General features: G+C 33.2%; 1 protein-coding gene across 2 annotated transcripts in view; it reads left to right on the top strand.

Moving 5' to 3' along the window:
- The window catches only part of LOC123711791, a 72,419-nt gene that overhangs the window by 30,101 nt on the left and 19,683 nt on the right, over positions 1-22,635 (top strand). Inside the window, exon 1 of one of the 2 annotated variants that reach the window (XM_045664588.1) lies at positions 13,727-14,462. The exons of the other annotated variant lie outside the window; for it this stretch is intronic. Within the exon in view, the coding sequence (XP_045520544.1) occupies positions 13,895-14,462 (568 nt within the window). The 5' untranslated portion in view covers positions 13,727-13,894. Of the gene's footprint in view, positions 1-13,726; positions 14,463-22,635 lie in introns of those variants that run through there. 2 annotated transcript variants of the gene reach the window in all.

Raw genomic sequence — 22,635 nt, 5'->3', positions numbered from 1 at the left:
AGCATTTAACATTCGCTTGAACGGTGAAGGAAACCGACACAGGAGGCTGCCTACCTACTTGCCTATTAAATTGATAAATGATCATGAAACAGATACAGAAATCTCAGGCTGAGACCAAAAAAGTTTGTAGTGTCACTAATTTATTTATTTTATTTTATAGTTGAAGACGGTACGTAGTTCAAAAGTGTAAAGCTCTTTAAAAAATATTATTTAAATAAGCGCCTCTACCACAATGGGTCCTAGCTTGCAGATTGTTTCTTTGTCACCATTTTAGGAAGGCAAGTAAATCAATGCCTTCTATTACCTGAAACAATAATTAAGTTACCTTGAGAATCGACTAAGACAAGTGATTTATGTGTCAAGAATATAAACGGTTAACGAATTGCCGTTAATCGAGTACGCAAGACCCGCGAATTTAGGACAAATTACGAATCAACGAAGAATTCGACCAAAAAATGTATTAGTTTTATTGTATTTCACAGTTTAATATATAATTACGACAACACATAGGTCAATAGAAAAAAGTATATAACTATACATAAGAATGGTCATCCCCATTACATGTCGACACAGATATATAAAACATAAACAAGAAATTCACAACTAATATGCCTTTGAATCCTTAATATGCAACACAATTGGTATTCATTAATATATAACTTGATAACTAAGATGTAGGCTTTATTACGTAGGATTTCTCGATGTCTCGGCCAGACGTTACCCACGTATTCTGTTAATATTAATTAAATCTGTGCACAATACAGTGATATTGAGATGTGCGGTGTAAATATTTGTACTTATGGAATGTAATTAAAGTACAACGTCAGTAAGTGTAAGAATTTAACTTTTGCATTTCGTTTTTTATTAATTTAATTTTACGGAGCATGATGAATATGACTTATATATTGACAAGGTAATTAAATACGTTCTAAACCTCAGCTTCTGACCTTATTGAACGTTTCGGTTCATGTCTGGTAAATGTCAAAAAAATATAATCACAAAAAATTATAACGATTTTATAATACGCCCTTGTTCAGCGAGTTCATTTCTAATGGTTTCACTTAAGAACACCAATATTAATCAAAGGATTTTGGCTTATATTTAATACTAACACTAAGTAAGCTATTTAGATCGAGTTAAGAACAAAAATGATGAAAGATGCTATGTTTAATTAAATTGACAACGAAATTTTTCAATTAATTTTTGGCAATCAATTTTCTCGTATAACAGGATGTTTGATATCACGAAGGCACTCTCGTAGAACTAAACGTTCAACTCGAACGTTTAAATTCGATTACTAGCACTCACCACTCGCAACTCAACGGAGATTGCAGAAATTGTTCCAAATAGATTAGATAAGAAATATATCTCACCGGATAGATTGAAACATTCTATTATGATTTTACTTATGACTTACACATTTTTTAAATTTACACTTAATTTATAGGTAACGAATACTAAAGATTGAATAAATAAGTTATATACGAAGTCGTTCACGTTTCTCCCATCGATAACATCTACGCAAAAAACTCAGTGTTGTATTCTGCAGCCCGAACATACAACGATCACAATTCGAGACTCGACTTATTTAAACTACGTATATATATAATGTATATTGTTTTTTTTTTCTTGTCATATTTTTGAACCTTTTTTTTTACTTATGTATTCCTAAATATGGCTATATTCGTTGTATTTTTTATTATTACATATAGTTTGAGTAAGTTGGAGGAGCACGAATTAAATAATGTTATAGTTCTGCAAAAAGCTTAATAAATAATACATACCTATAATCCGTTCAAAAATTGTTTTTCTTAAGTTTAATAAAGTATTGAACGCTAACGGAAGATACGATTGTGACAAATTTATATGATTTTTTTCCTAAGTGATACGCGTGACGCACGGCGTGCTTGTCTGATTCAGGTCTTTGTGAAACGACGACAGACAGTAGATACATTCAGAAGTAAATAATTGTATCTTTTATAAGTTATTCGATATCTATTCGAGCCGAAACTTTCGTAGGTGTTATTAAGGCTACACATAACAAATGTAAAAATAATAATAATAAGTACTTTATTTACATCACAAACAATATCCCAAAATAGCTATATTAAAGAACAAAAAGAATGTAAATAGACGTAAAGATTTTCTTCCAGACTGATTAAGATAATACATACCATACTTGTAATAAGCAAACAGTTAAATATTGTTAAAGAAGTTGCCATGTCTCCTTTTACAAAAAAGTTAAATCTGTGGCTTTACATATAATTAACGTACAGAAATTGTCCAGTTAAATTTTGTAAAAATATGACCTTAACTTATTGTATAAAATATGAATATAATTGGACAATCTTACTCGATCCTCACTTGAATTTTCAAATAACATTTTACTCAGAAATCCTCAGTTTTATCAAAAGAAAAATAGAACGAAAATTGAGGTAATTAAAAGCTTAGCAAACAGATTAGTCAGATAATTTATTTGAGAACTTAACCTCGACGAAAGCTGCAAGTCACTCGCCATGATAACGTCATTCACACTTGATACCACCTTATTTAAGCCTACGCCAGATTACGGTACAGGGATAGATTAACGTAAAAATTTAGAAAAATTAGGGCCTACGGCAAGCTTTACAGGTATATAATACGGGAATACTGATCGAATTAAATGAATTTAAAAAGCTAGATAGAGTTTATTTTAGTTTTTGTTACAGAAGAAGTCAACTGTTGTAGATTTATAACAGTACAAAATATAAGTGAATACACTAATTATAATTCGATTAAAATATTGAATCTTGACTATCTTACCTCTCAACAAAAATGATCAAGAAAACAGATATAGTTATCTGAGGCCAGGAACACGAGATTTCGTAGCATGTAGCATGGTCGGTCCCTGATACTTTACAATCCGACCCTGTAAACCGCTAACGTAGCTAAAGAATGAGGCTTCATATTCCTTGCCATCATAATTTAACCCCAAAATAAACATTCCTTTACAAGCGCTCATTTTTTGTTATAAATTCCTCAAATTACTTGGTACAAAGAAAATGTAAAGCAAATTATTATAGTACCATAAACAAATTCTTATTAACTTCGTTTGTAGACCTAGCTACTTGTTTTACAAGGTTAAATGCTTTGGGAACTATATGAAATCGGAATTAATCAGCTTCAGTTTATATTTATTTACTAAAGGATAACAAATATTAATAATAACAGCCTTTATTCAGATACTAATAATATATACATTTAGTATTGTGTGCCTTTTTTGGCAAAGGCCTCCTCCAAATCCCACCACTCCTCTCTGCACTGTGCCCCTCTCTAACATGTTTCACCTGTTGTTTCTTTAATGTGGTATATCCACCTTATAAGTAATTTGTTGTTATTGTAATATCCGTTACCCTGGTTATTTTTCTTAACGCTGTGTTCTTTATTTTGTCTCTTCTTCTCTTCATCGTTCCATCGATCTTTGCTACACACCTGTAGCTTTGTATGCTGCGCTTTAGTAGGCGCAGTAACAAATAAATGCTAACTAATAAATAAGTCCATAATCATTGTCCTGAAGACGGCGCACAAACCTAATATTTGTTCATTTGTTTTACAAATCCAAATGAGTCCACCCAAAAAATATTTTGAGTTATGGCTAACTTCGATATAAATTTTATTAACTTGAGCAATAAACGTTATCAACTTGAGCAATGAACTTTATCAACTTGAGCAATAAACTGTATCAACTTGAGCAATTAACTTTATTAGGTTGAGATATAAAATTAATTAACTTGAGCAATAAACTTTATTAACTTGATATATAAACTTCATTAGGTTGAGATATAAACTTAAATAACTTGTGATATAAACTTTATTAACTTAAGCAATAAACTGTATTAGATTGAGATATAATCGTTATTTATTTCAGATATAAGCTTTATTAGCCTGAGATAAAAACTTTATCAACTTGAGATACAGTGGCGTAACAGTGGGCAGGCAAAATGCCACGGGCCCACGGCCGCGAGCTCAAAAAAATGTTATTTTTATTTCATTGTAAATGTATACAGGTTTCCTCACGTTTCCTTCACCAAAAGGTAACGAATAGATGATGAATGCATTAAGATATTATGGTCTATGGATGAATGCAATACACATTGGGCTAGCGTCGATACTACAAAACATTCCCTCTCGCCAGAGAGGAGTTATTATTGTGGCATTAGTGGGACATATACAACGTGTAATTAATTACGCTGAAAATCTCGAAGTTTATTAAAATTAAACTGAGTACAACATGACGAGTTTTACTAATATGGCCCCATCAAAAGAAATTGCCACGGGCCCCAGATGGTATACTTACGCCACTGTAATGAAATATGACATACATTGTATTTATTACTCAATGACTTGTCGTTCTTATTAAAGAAGTTTTGTTTAAATATATATGTAGAACCGCGTAAACCAAAGACAATATTTTGTAAAACATTTCCGCATAAAATTACGTCGTCGTAATTGAATTAACCATTCTTAATTTATAAAAACAGTCACGTTTCGGAGCGTAATTGATACATAAAACCCCCTATAGGCTATCTAAAAGATTTTTTTGTGAAATAAAACAACGATAAGGCGACTGGCCAAGTTATTCTAAACAGGAAAGTATAATTCTGACCTCGTGGTCATAGCTAGTGTAGTGTATTCCTGGCACGTAGCCGCATTGAGTTATGCCACGGAATTAAAATGCGTAATCAGCTGGAAGATTTATTTATCCTAATATTGCAAACGACACTTTTATGTATGATACGGAAAATCCATAAAAGGCAGCTACCACCCTTACCTTACCTTAGTGGATGCGTTGCCGGTCTTTAAGGAAGGAGTATATTCTCGTTTTTTAAATTTCCAATAATTACGCCCACTCTGTCTGTTATCGTTTATATACATTCAATTTCAGTAATAATGTTTTTCTTGGTTCAATGTTTTTTTTCGATTGCTTTGATACTTTAGGATACCTACACACTTTTATTTTAAGATTACATTTCATATGCTACCATTTTTACATTAAAATATACGTAGATACGTTTATTCTATATTTTCATGTATGGTTTCTCCAACAAACTCAATATCAGTCCTCCACTCCATATAGCTACTTACATGTAAAACTACAAGAGAGGTATGCCTTTGAGATTAAAATGCTTTCAGGGTTCTTTAGCGCAGCGGTCGAGAGAAAGAAAATACGCGTGGAAGCTCCACAAAAATCGTATTTACTTTATGAATAAAACATGAGTTCGGGTGTCGTACATAGACCGCCATGCATTTCTCATTTCACTCACTGCGTCAGAAATGGATTATAATAAAATTTTAATGGTCTATGCTTTGTTTATTATTAGATTACCGAGTGTTTGGAAGTGATTTCTATGTTTATCGGGCTTGAAATAACTGGCCAGATGTTAAGGAAGTATTTGGTTTAAAGATGCAAGTCCGTGCAGGGCAGGTATACCCTATATTTTGATTTTAATAGCCAGCACGAATTTCCGTCTCAGAAAAACTATACTTACTCTGTGTAAGTCTCTCAACACTGGTATTCTGAAGTTTGGATCTGCTGTACAGATACGGCACACGGCATCTAGCCCTCACTCTTACTTTCTTCAGATAAACAAGCGATCACGCTTATACTAAACTACATCTAAAATTTTATTTGTTCAGCGTCCCTTATAGCAGGGGGTTTTTCTAACTTCCAAAGACTTAAGCGACGTACTGCTGCTAATTTAATTCCGTCTTCTCTTCTCGTTTACGTCCCCTGTACCGTCTACAGGTTACCAGGGCAAACAGTTGTAAAGAGAGTAGTTTTTAAATTATTTTTTTAGTTTAGTTTTAAACACGTAACTCGAACCTCACGATCTGTTAATATTTCTTTAAGAATAGATACGATTCATTACGTGGTAATATTACAAACAGGTAATGTAAAATATGCGGTAATAAACGTCTGGACCCTTGTCTGTACACGCATAAGGGTTATGTTTATTTATTTGTTCATGAGTGGGTCGAGTCAGCAGTTTTGTCTGTTTTAACATGGATCGGTTTTCGATACTCGGTGTGAGATAACGACAGTAATACAGCCGTTCAATTTAAATGATTATTAGAGGATTGTATTGACATTTTTTTATTTGTTTTTACACAAACAACACGTCTACAGAAGATAGTAAGAAAAATACAGTCATACGACCGTAGCAGTGATTTACATTAAATAATGTACTTAAAAATATAAAAAGCATAAAATAAAACAAATAGTAAATAGATAAGAAACATTAATTGTTAGAATATAGATAATCACTACTTATTAGTGAATATTCCTATCTTCATAATAATATGTAATGATAAAAACTTTATTCATGACAGGAATATGGTTTTGACAAAATTCATATATCCGCACACTAGAGAGCCACCGTGTTGTGGATAAATGGATTATAATTATTCCGTGGTACATGGTGCTGGATACTCTTCATTAATTATTTGTGAGAATATTCAAGTTCACAAGTTTAATATAGGAAGCAAATAATGATTACCCATATGGATACGGTCAACCTTTCATTGAATACTTTTGTGCAGTTTACAAAGGGTTGTATACAGTCTTTCTCATAGAATATCGAATCGCCTCCAGCCTCGTTCATTATTTCTTTGCCGTCGTATGTCACGTATATTTCTAGATCTATTAATAATATCGTAAATATTTATCAATATTAGCAGATTCTGCCTGCCTTAAAGAAAATACCTAAGAGAATACTAGATTCTCAAGAAGAGGCCACTATGTGAAACCAGCTGCCCACTGAAGTATTTCCGAACCGATTTGACTTGTCCTTCAAGAAGACCTTACCAATTGGATCAGATGAGCTTCCTGTCAGTTTACCTCCTGTTCTACCAAAAACAAATACCAGAGAATAAGTCCAATCGCTTTTTGAAAGTTGAATGGTTTCGTAGTTTAGTTGTAGGACTCGCAAGGCCTATGTTTCCTAGCGAATTACTTCACTATTAAATTAAATGAAAATAATTATTAACATTGAAGATTAATTCGTTCAGAGAGCTACATGCTATGAAACAATGCCCAGTAATGCATTGTAATGAAATATTTCTCTGCAAATGTAACGTTGCTTCGCTTTAAATTTCCTTTCATACAATTGAGTAGTAAAACTCTGTTAAAATTTTAAATGTGCTTATCGCGCGCAAAATGCATCTCAAGTGACAATCGCATAGTCTTCATAGTTTCTTAGTCTTAAAAACAGGATTATGTATTTTATGTAACTGTTCCATGAGGAGAACGCTTATATGTAAATATATATATATTTTCTTATGATAAATAATTTATAAAGACATTCGAACAGAAACAAATAATTTATTCGTCGGGAATCAAAAACACCTGCTATTGGAGCCACGGAGGCAAAAAATCAACGAAACACATTATTGTTACGAGCTAGGGGATCGGATAGAAAATGTCGTAGATTTCTTCAAGTGTTTATTTCTTGAAAAATCAATGAGGAGTTTATGGGCACAAATTAATTGCAGAGATGCACTTATAACACACAAATACAATCACTTGTTACTTGACTTATGCACACTTCACACAGTACTTTATCACTTGTAATCACTTTATTCGCACTTTATCGCTTCGGTGTTTCTCTCTAGTTATCGCATTCAAAACTAAAGTTATTAGTCGCGTTTCGGCTCGCTTATATATCCCTGGGAATAACGCCTGAAAACGAGTCTCCTGAAAACTGCACCACTCTACTACACATGTTCTGAAACCGACTGAAAAAAGGTTTCAGCTTCTTGAAAACTAGGGTAACATTATGGAAATTACAATTTTCTAATATGTGATTGACCCTCTCCTGAAACGGTCAGAAACATTATTACAGCCTGTTGAAAAGTTCTCGATGTAGTGGAAAAATCTAGAAACATTGCAGTCGACCCGTCTTCGTAACATTATATTATACAATATTTTACAATTTAAGTTACACCTTGATGCCTGAAAGGCCACATACCAGTACAAATTATTTTTTGAAACAAACAAACAAAAACAAATAAAACAAAATAAATACAAACATACATACATGTACCTTGTTAAATTTGTGGTTGCTAACATTGTGGTTCAGTCTCTGATCGGTCCGGATAAGTAGTTTTATTCAGAGGTGTATGAACTCTGTAATATCTGTCATACATTCAAAAGTAACTCTTTTAAAATATACTAAGAATCACAAGTTAGCTTTTATCTGTGCTGTGACTTAACTTAAGATCACTTCTCGGAGCTTTACATTGAAACTTCTCTATAGAAGTTCCATGAAAACAGAAGAGACTCATCTTGAATAATATCAAGATAAATTTCAAGAATAGTTGTAGAATTTGTTTTGGGATTAATAGGTGAAAACTTTTAACGTTTACCAGTAAGTTCAAGAAAAATGGAGCTCTGTGCTCAAAATGAGAACCCCGAAAAGCTTTTAGCAATGATCCGAATTGTCGCGATTTAATGTTTTTTATTACTCTTGGTTAAGGGCGGTCGTAAACAGATTTTACTGGGGTCTAAAGTTTTTCCATACATCCTCTTAACTTGATAATGATAAGGTACGTTCTTTCCGTTTGTTTTACATGCTCGAAGTGTTCAGGGAGTCTTTATTGAATTTCTTATTGTTTAGAATCAAGTTTATATCTCTTGGTGTCTTCGTTGCCGGTGACGGTTAATTTTTTTTTTTATTTGCTCTATTATATAGAAAATCATAAGCGTAAGATTTTAAAACCCATGATTCTCCTTTTTCTAATACATGTAAGATCTAAATACAAACAGGATTTTTATTTTGAAAGATGCAGTATTTAGTAATTGTTCAATCTTTGTACTTTATTTGCTACGAAACAAATAATGTAATGCGTATATTGTTTTGAAACAGTAAATTAATTTAATAATTGAATAACATTAATATTTCTGAATACTTAAATGCCCAATTATAAAACTAATTTAAGTTAGAAATTTCAAATTTTCCATGTAATAAATTGCGTACTCAATCATTCATAGCGGCTCAATCAATGTCGATAAGGTATATTGTACTGGTACTGTTTGCATCTGCGAATTAGTGTACCATCAGCAAATGTCGATTAAATGAATTTAAATATAGCGCTTCCTTTATTTCGTAATCATGAGTAACAGTTTTGACTTTTACTTTACTCCCGTATCGCAAAAGTCTGATTCTTATTGTGTCGGGTGGTTAAGCCCGTGAGACTCTCAAGCTTGAGACCCACTCTATTTATTTATCTTTGTAAGAAAATAATATGTCTTAGTCACCTATTTGACTATAAGAAACAAAAATGATCAGTGAAACAAATACAAGGTGACATTAAGAACTATAGTTGGTTGTAGCGTCACATACTTAAATAGAAAAATACAAAGGTTGTAATAATTTCGTTGAAATTTACAAAAAAAATAATTTAATCTTATTTCATTTGCTTCAGAAACAAGAAACAAAGCTGTACTATTGGATTTTTTTGTTTACAAATTTTTTCTGTTAAAAAATAATTCTGCTGATAGTATCACAGTTAGTAAATATTCGTTGACTGGATAGTTCTATATTCTTGTAGTGTTAATCAAGGATCGAAATCCTTTGATGCCTCTAAATAATCGTTTCCATACACAAGCGGGATTCCTTTGCGTTTGATTGTATTCATAAGCGGGTTGTCCAGTCGCACGGCTGGACACATATTTTTGTAAATAATTCGACAAAAAATAATCTCTGTCTCTTAAGGATAATGTAGCATTGTGATGGTGAAGGAATATTTGTAGTCGGTTAAGTAGTCTTTTAGGTTATTCTAAATATTGTTTAAGAATAGAAATTAGTATCGAAAGATATAAACATTTCTACCAATAAGAAAACTCGGAAGTCCATCTACGTTATTATTGTATATGTCTTTTAATGGTTCATCTCTTGAGTTTAATCTGTATGTATACATTTACTCTTGGTGTTTATTGTATTCGCTTAGACAATGTTTGTTAAGACCGGAACTAAGCTAATATGTGTTTTATAAATTGTATAGAACAAACAACCTACAAAATTTAATGACACAAGGAACCATCGGGCAGTGTAAGGCTTCCAATTCGTTCAAAAGACTTCTAAAAATGAATTACTTAAATAAATTATATATACCTCTGAGTTCAGCTATAAAAGTGAGTTTAGTAGTTTGAGTAGGACAATATTTGGGATTAAAATATAGGACTGTTCGCCACTTAGAACGTCATTTTATCAAATTACTGTTGAGGCTCGTAGAAATCGTGAAAATATTGAAACAGAGACGCAATTAAGTATTTGCATTACTGAGGTTTTCATTAGCGTATAAAACGAAAAATAAAAGGTACTTTACAAACAAATCAACATTCTTTTGCTGAAGGGTTGTGAGTATAAGGCTTTGCTTTAAAAGCGTCTACTTCATTAATGGTTCCAGGTAAATATTGGAACTGACGCATTTTTAGATGTAGATTATATACACAGGAACACTTCTGATTTTCAATCTTTGAAAGCAGTTTTAGTAATATTCCCATATCCCTACTCAAATACTGAATCATAAGTAGTTATTACGTAACAATTGAAAAAACATGCATTAAATGTCAAAAGTCGTAAGTATCCTTAATTTCTTAGAATTATATTAACAGATAAATAAGGTTTTTTATACCATTCTATCAATTGTAAATTATAACTTAGCATATAATCTCAACCTGAGTTAAACATAGATCGTAATTTGTAATCCTTTCCTTTTCCATGACAAGATTTTTTTTTGCAACTACATTTTCATGATCCTTGCTATAAATACCTAATATTTTAAAACGCAACACATTATTAAAATGAAACAGATTCACTCATTTGCACGTAATACATTGTCCTCAAGACATTTCTCATTTACGCTTTCGTGAACACTATGAGTGACAGACGTAATATTAAAGTATAAAAGACTAATAAAGGTGTATAAATTGACGAGGTTTTAAAGTCTTCATTAAGGTTTATTTCAAAGCCAGACAGTAGGTAATAGAATTTTTTTCAGCCACAATCTCTAAAAAACCTATTACACCGGACGGTTTCAAAAGACTATGCATTATTCATGTCTCCTCTTAATAAGTGTCACCCTACAAATAATAGTACTTTTAGGAAATTCCGCGTTCTCGAGATACTGCAGTGATGAGGTCAAATAAAAATGTCGAACTCATGATTAAATATTCATGGATGCAAAAGCGTTAATTGGAATCACATCTTGTTATTTTCGCGATGTTACCATGGAGAGTGGGAGCAAATACTCATGAATAAAATATGTTTTGTTAAAAGTCTAAAAAAATCCTTCTAATATCTCAATCTCTTGATTAAATAAAATCTGGTCAACGAGGTTTAAATTGATATGAAAAATATACAAATAATATTTTTCCGAAAGTGATTCAAAAAGGCGAACAAATAAAAATAATATTTCTATGTAATTTATAAAATATTCAATACGCCTTTACTTTATTATAGAGTAAATGCTAATGGTATTGCGTATTACGAATTTTTCACCGTAGTTTTAGAGTTTACCCGTATTTAATATTTTCCGCACTACTACTGTTTTAGGGAATTCTTTTAGGGTTGTTAGGTTCTTAGGTCTCACCCTGTTATTTAGTTTTCTAATATTAGGTCCTTACATATGAAATTGACGTTTTTTCGTACTGGCCACTTTGAGCTCAAATACCTCCTCTTTGGTTAGGAATTTCAAATTCAAATTTGTACAGCTTTAATAGCTGTATTTGTACAGCTTAAGTAGCTCATGTATTTGTGCTTCGATGACCGTCATTTATTTGTTTTTTTCTTCTGTTTTTTTTCTGTTTGCGTCATTCATTTTACAAAATGGAAAACTTAAAGTATCGCATTATTTACGAGTACGAGTTCCGCCGTGGCACTAGTGCTGCGGAAACGACTCGAAGGGTGAATGATGTGTATGGCGGTCATGTTGCAAAAGAAAACACAGTCCGTTTTTGGTTCCAACGTTTTCGTTCTGGAAATTTCGACCTGCAGAACAAGCCCCGTGGACGGCCTGAGACCCAAGTTGATAATGAAGTATTGAAGGCTATTGTAGAAGCGGATCCATCTCAAACCACGTCCGAGTTAGCTGCAGGCTGCGGTGTTAGTTATAAAACTATTTTAATTCACTTGAAGCAATTTGGGAATATTAAAAAGCTTGAAAGGTGGGTACCTCACGAATTGACTGAAGCAAACCGGCAAACGCGCGTCGACTGCTGCGTTACAACAGGCTACGAACCGGCACAATAATGAAGGTATTTTAAACCGAATCATTACCTGTGATGAAAAATGGATTCTTTACGATAATCGGAAGCGCTCAGCGCAATGGTTGGATCCTGGCCAGCCAGCCAAATTCTGCCCCAAGCGAAAATTAACCCCAAAAAAGTTACTTGTAAGCGTTTGGTGGACTAGTGCCGGTATTGTTCATTGCAGTTTTCTCAAATCTGGCCAGATTATCACGGCTGATGTCTATTGTCAGCAATTGCAAACCATGATGGAAAAGCTAGCGGCTAAACAACCTAGGCTGGTCAATCGCTCCACGCCACTGCTACTTCACGACAACGCTAGACCACACACTGCACAAAAGACGGCTACCAAATTAGAAGAGCTTCAATTGGAATGTCTAAGACATCCTCATACTCCCCGGACCTTGCTCCAACAGATTACCATTTTTTCGAAATTTGGACAACTTCTTGCAAGGGAAAAAAATTTAACTCTGATGGGGCAGTCCAAATCGCCTTTACAGATTTTATTGATTCCCGTCCGTTGGTTTTTTTAGTAAAGGGATCAATGAACTACTTATGAGGTGGCAAAAGTGCATAGAAAACAATGGTTCATACTTTGATTAATTAAATATCTTATATTTAAAAATATTCGACTTTTTGTTCCTCCCATACAAAACGCCAATTTCATATGTAAGGACCTAATATATACACTACATGTAATATGTAGGCACCGTCCTAGATGGCGAGCTGTACACTGGTTTTAATTCAAACTCCATTTCGACAGTTAATAAAAGAATTGATGTAAGTATCAGTCTGTAAAGTGATTCAAGGTTGCTAAGCAACGTAGCCTATAGGGTACTGTGATGCAGTAGTCTACAGGTGTAGACATCCCGTAGCTTCATATTGAAAAGTGTCGATGTAGCCTCACAACTTGTTCACTATCTGTTACGCTTCCCGCCAACACAATTTAACTTGACAACGCATAACAAAAGCCGCTCGCTCTATTTACCGCACACTCTTCAATGGGAACAATATCGTAAATGCTTCCATCTAACCTCATTTTCCAGCCATTTTGGCCATGATATTTTAAAATGTAGTTAGACCATATGCTGTATTTAGATAGTCGAGGAGCTCTCAAAAAACGATTTAAATACTCTCAGTTGTGTCAAGCTTTTTTTTGCTAACTTGTATTGGGAGCGGTAGGGTTTGCATTCACAATCCAAAAAAGGACCTACAATTTGGCATTTTTATAAAGAAATTCAATTGTACTGAATCACTAATTAAAAGTTAACAAATCGATTAAAGTAAAAACTTTATGTTTGTTCATTCGTGTAATCAATCATTCTTAACGACCAGGTCTGCGGTCAATAATCGATTATAAATTAAGACTGGTAACAATGATTTATAGTTGTTTAATCCATAAATCTACGTGTCTTCAAATTGTGCGCAGTTAGTGACAGAAATGAGCAAGAATAGATGTGTTTTTTAAATGTAGGTGGTTGCTGTAGGAGTTCGGTCTACCATAAAACATGGCAACCCTAGTGTAAACACGATTGCGCGGCGAAGCGGCTTGGCCGGCGGGGAGGCGCCGTCACTCGGGCGGGCGCCGCCGCGAGCTCCGGCCGCATTATGTCTGTGCGTGTGGAACATCGGGATCGAGACCGCGATCGCGAACGCTTTTCGAGACACTCGTCTCGCGCTTCAGTGGATCTAGCTTTTCCTAGCAGTTCCTCGCGCGACCATTCCTTCCGATCGGTGCATTCCGGCCGAGTGCCGCGGGTCGCTAGCGATGATTTGATGGTGCCCGTGCGCACTTTACGATCGGCATCATGTCGTGCTACGTCAGGAGCACCTCATCGGTTGCGGCGGCATCACTCATCTGCAGCAGAATGCGACAGAACCCGTCGCCCCCGTCGACACACGCTGGAGCTTCCCAACAGCCGGGGTCCCAGTGTCAGAAGTCGCTCTCCAGAGCCACCACCCCCGCAGCCTGTCGAGCCCGAGATTCCTCCAGAGGACGCCAGCAAGGAGGCGCGACGGCGACGCGTAGTGGCAGCTGTCGCGGCATCGTTCTTCATGCTGGCGCTGGCGTCCATCCTGGTCGTGGTGGTGACGCTCACCCACAGCTCCGTGATGCGCGCTCACAACCAAACAGCCAAGTACTACACGTTCTCCGTGCCGCCGCACCATCCTCTCAGTGAGCCCCGTTCATGTTGCCCCACCGTCGCCCCTCCCGCTTCGCATGAGACTGACTCCGACCCCGACAACGTGGGGCTGCGAACGACTCGCCGCGCCGACTGTCCATCAATATGTTTGGTACTTATTGGTACATTTACATTAGTAGCGATTTCACTACTACCAAGCGATGTCCTAATTCACAGTGGACTGAACAGTTTTCAAACTATGCTGAGCTTTGTCTTCTTTCGAGCTTAAAGCACAACGCGCACGTTCGCAACCCCCTTCTGCATGTTTAGTTGTCATGTGTTATAGTCTAGATTATAAGATCTTAATCGTTAAGTTATTAACATAATCAATCCTATCTACACTCATTTAAAAAAGTTCAATACTTTTTAATATCTTCAATAATTAAAGAAAGAAAAAATACAATTTCCTTACTGGTAAACGTAATTATCTAGCTAAAAACGATTTCCATCAACTGTAAATTACAAATCAGAATCTATTTAAATTTAGCTCCCCTCTGGTATTATTAATTAGTTTTCAAGAACAATCTCCAAATTATGAAGACGCCTTAATTAAAGTTAATATAACACACCCTAGTAATAATTATTAGGTACAGCCAAAGAAATCTTTGATTAGAATTTATTCACGACTAGATTGTTTCAAAATGTATTCCATTATCTTAAACTTTACATTGCGAATTTTTAGCTTTATCACTATGACTGTGGACCAGCTATCCGGCTATAGATCATTTAAATATTCATTTTATACTATTAAAAACTTAACAGAAAGAAAAAAGTTAAAAAAAAACGCCTTTAAAATTTTACAATATTCATGGTTTTTCATTTGCTAATGATCAATGAGATTCTTTAGAGACGCCAACATTCGTGGCCATGTATTTTAGGTGAAACATTAAATAGAAAAAATTCTAGGACGAAATTGTAACATAAAACAAGGTACATTGGAACGCACTATTAAAGATGTAATATTTTGTAGTTCAGTTCTCGGTTTCCACTCCCCAGTTATTAAATTAGACGGGTCGTTTAGTTAAAAGCTTCACTTGTTTGTTGATTATATTTTATCTATGGCTTCCATAAACGCGTGTGAATGGAAAAAAACTTAATATTATAATGTTTACTGCGCTTATACTTATATGTCAAAATTAAAGTTGAATACATATATTAAAAAACGTTTTACGTTAAGTTACGCTATTTATCTACAAATACTCGCTGTTTAATTTTGTGGGATTATAAGAATGTTAAAGATAAATTATCACACAGCTGTTTGGTATATATGAAAAGAAGAGATTGAAGTCTTAAATTTTCTGATAAAAATAGAACACTTTGAAAATTCGTAAATACAATACAATTGGGTGAAATACAGAGCTTACCATAGATATTTCTTAGACGTAACCAAAAATTTCTTTCAAATTATGAGCGTAGCTTTAAATGTTTGTTTCGAAATATAACGTAATAATGTCGGGGATAACTCGCGTACGCGGTTGGAATTTAAATGTTTCTCGTATCGTAATGGGTTTTCAAATATTTTTTTCTGGATGTAATTACATTTCACGACCTAACAAAATACAAAAGAAATTATAGACTTTTTAGATTTTCAAGGAAACTTAAAAAATAATGAGATTTTGAAACCACTTAAGAAACTCTCACCCAGCTTTGCCACTTTAGAAGACGGTGGAGCTTTAAGTACTACGGATAATGAAGTCATCGTTTTAATTTTATAATAATAAAAATCACGATTTTCAGTCATTCTTCAACCTCAGAGACTTAATTTATTATTAACGTTTTCTGCGATGTTTGGTTTTACTGAATGTTATCAACGTTAGGCTCGGTCCTGTAATATTTGTTTTTTCTTACAACATTATTTACACTTATCGTTATTAAATACACGAAAGAAGCAAAGTCGTGTATATGTTTTTTCACCTAATAAATTTTGTTTTAAGATCAATTTCAGTTAATCCATTTATTTTTCAAATTATTTTTTGATGAATTTAAAACCGATGTACACCGTCAACCATAAAGGCAATAAAGACAAGAAGATTTTATTACATTAAATTCAAATCTTAAAACCTAATTATAAAGAAAATAGTGCATATATACTTAAGTATTTATTTACGTGATTTTTTATTAACTGTAGCAAATTTTAAAAATCTGACTAAGAAGTCAGCATTTCTTACCGTCTTAGCAAGTGCCATATTCGTATACCGCGGTATCCAGCTTAGGGTAAAATTAAGAAAAGAAACTTAATGATTACTAAATGTCAAAATCTAATACGTTTATGACATATGGAAGCCATACTATTATAATAAAAATAAATAATAATAATAAAAAGCCCTTTATTCTCTGACCATTTTAACTTACATGCTATTCTTAAAAAATAGTCGTCATAAATCTAATGCACGTAGCAAAATAATAAATTTACTATGAACCAGTTTGGTCAGGTAGTCTGTCGACATAAGCCTCCCCCGATTGTTTCCATGTCTCTCTATCCTTGGCAGACCTTCTCTATCCTTTTGGTAGATCTTCCTCCCATCTTTTAATTTGACCTCCTCGTTTTCTTTTACCGTTCCTCGGGTATCACTTTATTACATCCTTAGCCCGAGGAACAGCCATACTATTAACCTAATCCTAATATCAGTTCGACACAAAACAGAAAGAGTTTCGCTGATGTTTTAGTTTTTTTTGCTACTTTTACGATCCGATTTTCTTATAAAACATAATCTAGGTAAAATAGATATTTTATTCTTGCGGTTATAAATCAGTATACTCGGATGTGGCTGTTTACGTACCCTATAAACAATGACGTCAGACTTTTTCGACATGTGTTATTATTTTTAGATCAGTAAGTGAACGCCGTAGAACATTATTAGTTTTACAAATAAAGTACAACATATGGGATTAAACTATTCTCTCGAATAATATATTATATTCAAGTTGAGTTTTTTGTTTATATACGAGCGTTACTGATTAGTCCATAGAAACAAAATACGTTAAGGTAGGAAATTTAAAAATTCAATTTTTTGAATTTGTTTTTACGTTTTGAATTAATTATTTCTGTGACTAATTAATATATTGTTATCAATAATATCATTAGGTCTTTAACCATATTACGATTTTTGTTGCAATACTCACTGTCGAATCTGCCTTTTACATTTACTAATAAATAAAATTAGCCTTTTCTATAAGTCCTTAAAAACTGGACAACCTACTTCCCGTCGAGTATTTAAACTAAAGTATCTAAATGTAAGTCAAGATGCTCTTACCGTAAAAGTGCATTAAAAGGCTGCAGATATTTCGTGATGAACATTTACATCGAAATTGCACCAAAACCAATATGGATCTACGGTTTTACAGCAAACACGTTAAAAGTAATAAATATTAAACTTATAGACTAAAGCTATTATTGATACCTCAGAGGTTTGAGGTAATTTAAACACTGAAATCCACGCTTTTAATTACGTTAAAGATTGAAACTTGAGAAGATTTTTAGAGTTAACATATTTCATAAAGACCTTCATTCTAATGTACATTAATTTTTTAGTCTTTATTCCGTTATTGTCTATGGTATATACGTCACATGTGTTATATACATTTAAATAAATTTATTCAATAAATTTAAAGCGCGACGTGGCAGTCAGTGCCCATGATGGCTGAATAGCACTCGAAACTTCACGTAAATGATGTGATAAATGCATGTTATTTCGCGTTAAAGTTTGATCCAATTTTTTATTTAAATTTGAATATTTAATAATAGAATCGAAATCTAAAATAAATCCTATAATTCAAAAACGACATATTTTTAGTCCACAATATATTAAACTATTTATAACATAAATATAAAATATATATTTATTTCATCTAAGTAAAAGTAGCAAAAAAATATCTTTAAATAAAACATCAGTCAATTATGTTATGTAAGTATTTGTTTGTTATAAATGGTATAACAAAACGAAACTGACAGCTCGCGCTTTGTCATCTATGATTTGATGTTTTAAATTTATATACGATAAAAAAAGATTGTAAGTTAATAATATAAATATTGACGGTTAGGTTAGGAGTATGGTTCAAGAAGATTTTTTTTTCGCCATTATGACAGTTATAATTATTGAAAAGTTTGACAGGTTAAATGTTATTTTTGGCATATCTTTGTTTGATATTTTTTTATACCTCTGTAAGATGTAAATCTTCACTGAGTTAGAATCGCGAAATATTCAACTTCAAAACTTTACGAATTCTTCGTAATACTTTGAAATATTTGACCTTTGTGAATACTTAAATACAAAGTTATTATTAATTGTTATTAAAATTATTTGCTAGACCGGTTAGCGTGTTTAAACCCAATGCTCTGTGCGTTTGAACCTCGGCTGAACCAATGTATATTTAGGTGCGCAATTATCACTAAATATGACTTAGTTATGTAAAATTCGAATCGTACAAATCTGGCCGCTAGAAGCCAATAAGAATTTTAAACAGACTCTGAATAATACCAGTACCTGTATGTGGATCTACGGAAATGTATTGTATTATCTGTGTAACTTGACTAACAAAAAAGGCTTGATATGCTTTACAAAATTCTATTGCTTGTTTATAGGGTGGATCTATAGAAATAAATAAAAAATAGCCTATATTCGAGTACTATAATAAGGGTAACATTAAGTTCATGTTATTATTCCCCGCTATCTCATTTATTTTATCTTTCCAGCTTTCTGGTGGGAGACCTTTCTTTTTTCTGCCCACTGGGCCATTCCAAGACGGGGCATTTTTGACCCATCTGTCATTATACACGTCGGGCCATCTTACCGACCCATTTAAATTGCCTCCTCCCAGAAGCGGATACAAAGGGAGGTTTTTAATAATGTTGAATATATAACGTTACTGATACGTGAAAATGTATGAGAGAGCAAGTCAATAATTGCATTAGTTTTTAAGCGAATTACAAAGCTTACAAATCTATAGTTAATTCGTTATGTAAATTACCGAAAATCGAGGTTTAAATTGTCAAGTTCCACAATAGTAAGGGGCTTAATAATGTGTTTGACTAAAATGTCTCCAAAATACTTTGAATATCAATTTGGGGAATTCGCGTTTTAAATGAACAAAATATAATTTAAGTTTTTTTACGTAAAATTTTACTAAGAATCTTTAATTTAGTACATTTTAATATCTCTAAAGTTTTAATCTGTAAGTACAATAATAGCAACTAGAGGTTATCTTCGAATGTATTTATTTATAAATTAACAGGAGTATCCTTATTTTGGTATCCCTATGTTGTGAGCAGCCAGTCTCCTCCATTTGACATGCTGACTGTACTTTATGAATTCTATAAAATACAAATTTATAATTAAACTAATTTTGGACGATAATATTTTCTGTATAAGCATAGGACAGGTTGACAACATGTTGTCTGAGAAGTTGCATGCATGTAATGTGAGTTTTGAAATGTTAGTAAAATATCAGTTTATGAGAAAGTGCACTAGATAGTAGGAATCCCGGTGTCGAGACTCATGGGCAGATAGTCTGTTCAATTTGACATACTAATGATTATAGGTATTTCAAGCAAAAACTTGCTATAATTTTAGTACTGTTACACAACCAGTATAGATTCCAATTGGGCATAAGACAGGTTAGAAGACGTTGCTTAAAATGGTAAATGAATATATTTATAATGTTTTGAATCAAGAGTGCTAATTCCGTAGGAAGTGGTTAAAAATGAAAGGGCCCCTGAAAGAGAAAAATCGTTGGGCGAAATTTTTTTCCGTAACAAACAAGTCTTAATAATGTAATTGCGGTATATTAAATTAAAATTACATAAGTTAATTAATATTAATTATTAATGTAATACGCTTAATATCGTGATCCATGTTTGACAGTAGGTGCCTAATTTTAGACTCGTTTAGTCTATTCCACGTACAGAATTAGCATCAATATTGTTTACGTCTCGCGAAAACAAATTTCTAGGCGACCTTTAATTATATCTGTACAAGTATTGTATAATTGAAGAGTTTGTTTAGTTAAACGCGATATTCCCTGTATATTTCTTTATTTATTTGTTCATTCAACGTGTCTACTATGAAGTGTTTTAGTTAAAGAAAATACTCATTAGAAAGAAAGTATATTTTATTAAGTTCGGTATATTTACGTCTATATATAACGCGTATTATTGTACACATTATAAACAATTAATACAAATGAAAGTTATAGATAAAATCGTTTTATGTAGACAGGAAGCACAGTTACCACCGTCTAAGCGATAAAGTTCGAAACTTTTGAACCACTTAAAAATTACAATTGAGCAATTTGTGTTGATTCCTTTTATATTCTAATGTAAAGTTAGTTAATGTACAAATACATTTGTATATTAATATAAATATTAATGTACAAATTTAGAATAGAAAACCTCCTTCTTCAGGTTTTTTTTAAAGACAATTAAAAACATGCGAGACAGACCTTTTTCGGACATTTTCCGTTCAACAATTTTTTACAAAATGTTCATACATTTTCTAGTACACAAACGCTTTATATAAATGAAGACTATATTAGATGAAACGCGTTGATCCAATAGCCAACAGCAGTGTTGGCGATTTGGTTTCAGCGTGCGACTCTCATCCCTGAGGTCGTAGGTTCGATCGCGGCTGTGCACCAATGGACTTTTTTTCTATGCGCGTATTTAACGGAGGTATTTAAAACGAACTGTGAAGGAAAACATCATAAGGAAACCGGCTTGCCTTAGACCCAAAAACTCGAAGGCGCGGCATGCGTCAGACACAGAAGGCTGATCACCTACTTGCCGATTCAATTTACAAATTATTATGTAACACATACAAAAATCTGAGGCCTAGACCTAAAAAGGTTGTAGCACCATTGATTTATTCAAACGCGTTGATCTCGGGAACCGTTATTTGTATATTTTTGTTAACTTCTTACTAATTTTTATTTTCTCTGAAACAATTTAACACTTCTCTAACTTATATTTCTTTTATATATCATGTACCTGTGATGTTGTTTTCTTAAATAAATAAAAGGAATAACGCGAAGCAAACTACGGGACTCAACTAGTGGTAAATATATGGCTGAAATTGTATGTGATATATGCATGACTGATGTTTTCCACATGATTAATATTTACCAAGATGCAGAGACGTGTCACCCGAGGGTCAATCGAACACACCCGTTTGACGTCATAGCGGAATTTTCCCTTTGTCGGCAACAAAAAGCAATTTGTGGTCGTAAATAATATTTGTATTCCTAGCTGTACTGCCACGGCCCTTATTTGTAGAAGTTTCGATTATGAAATTGATAGTGTTTCTAAGTATTGCGATAACAAAGTATTTACGATATATCAGTAAGAAACGAGAAATTATTCAAAATTCTGAAAATCGTCAGAATAGTTTGGTTTCTAAGGGAAAATTTATTTACCATTGCATAATTAGGCCTTTACAGTTCGAAAGCCAATGGATTCCGCAACACATTTAAATACATATGATTATTGAGAAAAATAGTTATTTACTCAAATTAGTTACCGCTGACGTATGGGTCCCGGTCCTGGGTTTTTGTTTCAAATTTCGATAGAAGAAATAGAAATAGAAAATGTGGATAGAACAAATAGAAGCGGTAACAGGAAGCGAATGGAGAAAGAAAGCTATGGACAGAGTCAGTTGGAAAAAGCTGGAGCCCTTTACCCGCAAAGGGGTTCCGATCGATGGTACTGAATTTAGCTAAGATATAGGATATATAGGATAACAAAATAAAATGATGTATAAAATCTAATCTTTTTTGTCAAGATTGAAAATTAAACGGGCTCTATTATTTTATTATTAATTTAATTTGATGCACGTAAACTATTTTAGGCTCATGAGAGTCAGATCTTTCCTTACCGATAAGATTAATATTGTTTCCTAAAAATATGATATCTTTAATATGTAGGCGTGTAACAGTTCTTATATCAAAGAACCTGTCTCCAATTTCCTATCGACTCACATTCGATGAAGCAACTTTCACGAATGAAGCGTAAAATTAAAAAAGTTCCATATTTCATGGAGGTGAACGCTACATTAAGTTCGCGGTATTTTTTAGAACTCTAAAAAGCAATTAAGCTGTATTCTTTATTTATCCGACTAAAAGCTTATACATTAATATTATTATTGCATCTCTGCTGTCATAGGACGGACACATTTT

This window comes from Pieris brassicae, chromosome 1, assembly GCF_905147105.1.
Source record: "Pieris brassicae chromosome 1, ilPieBrab1.1, whole genome shotgun sequence".
NCBI lineage: Eukaryota > Metazoa > Arthropoda > Insecta > Lepidoptera > Pieridae > Pieris > Pieris brassicae.
The sequence above is the reverse complement of the archived record's forward strand: the minus strand, read 5'-3'. Positions and strand labels throughout refer to the sequence as shown.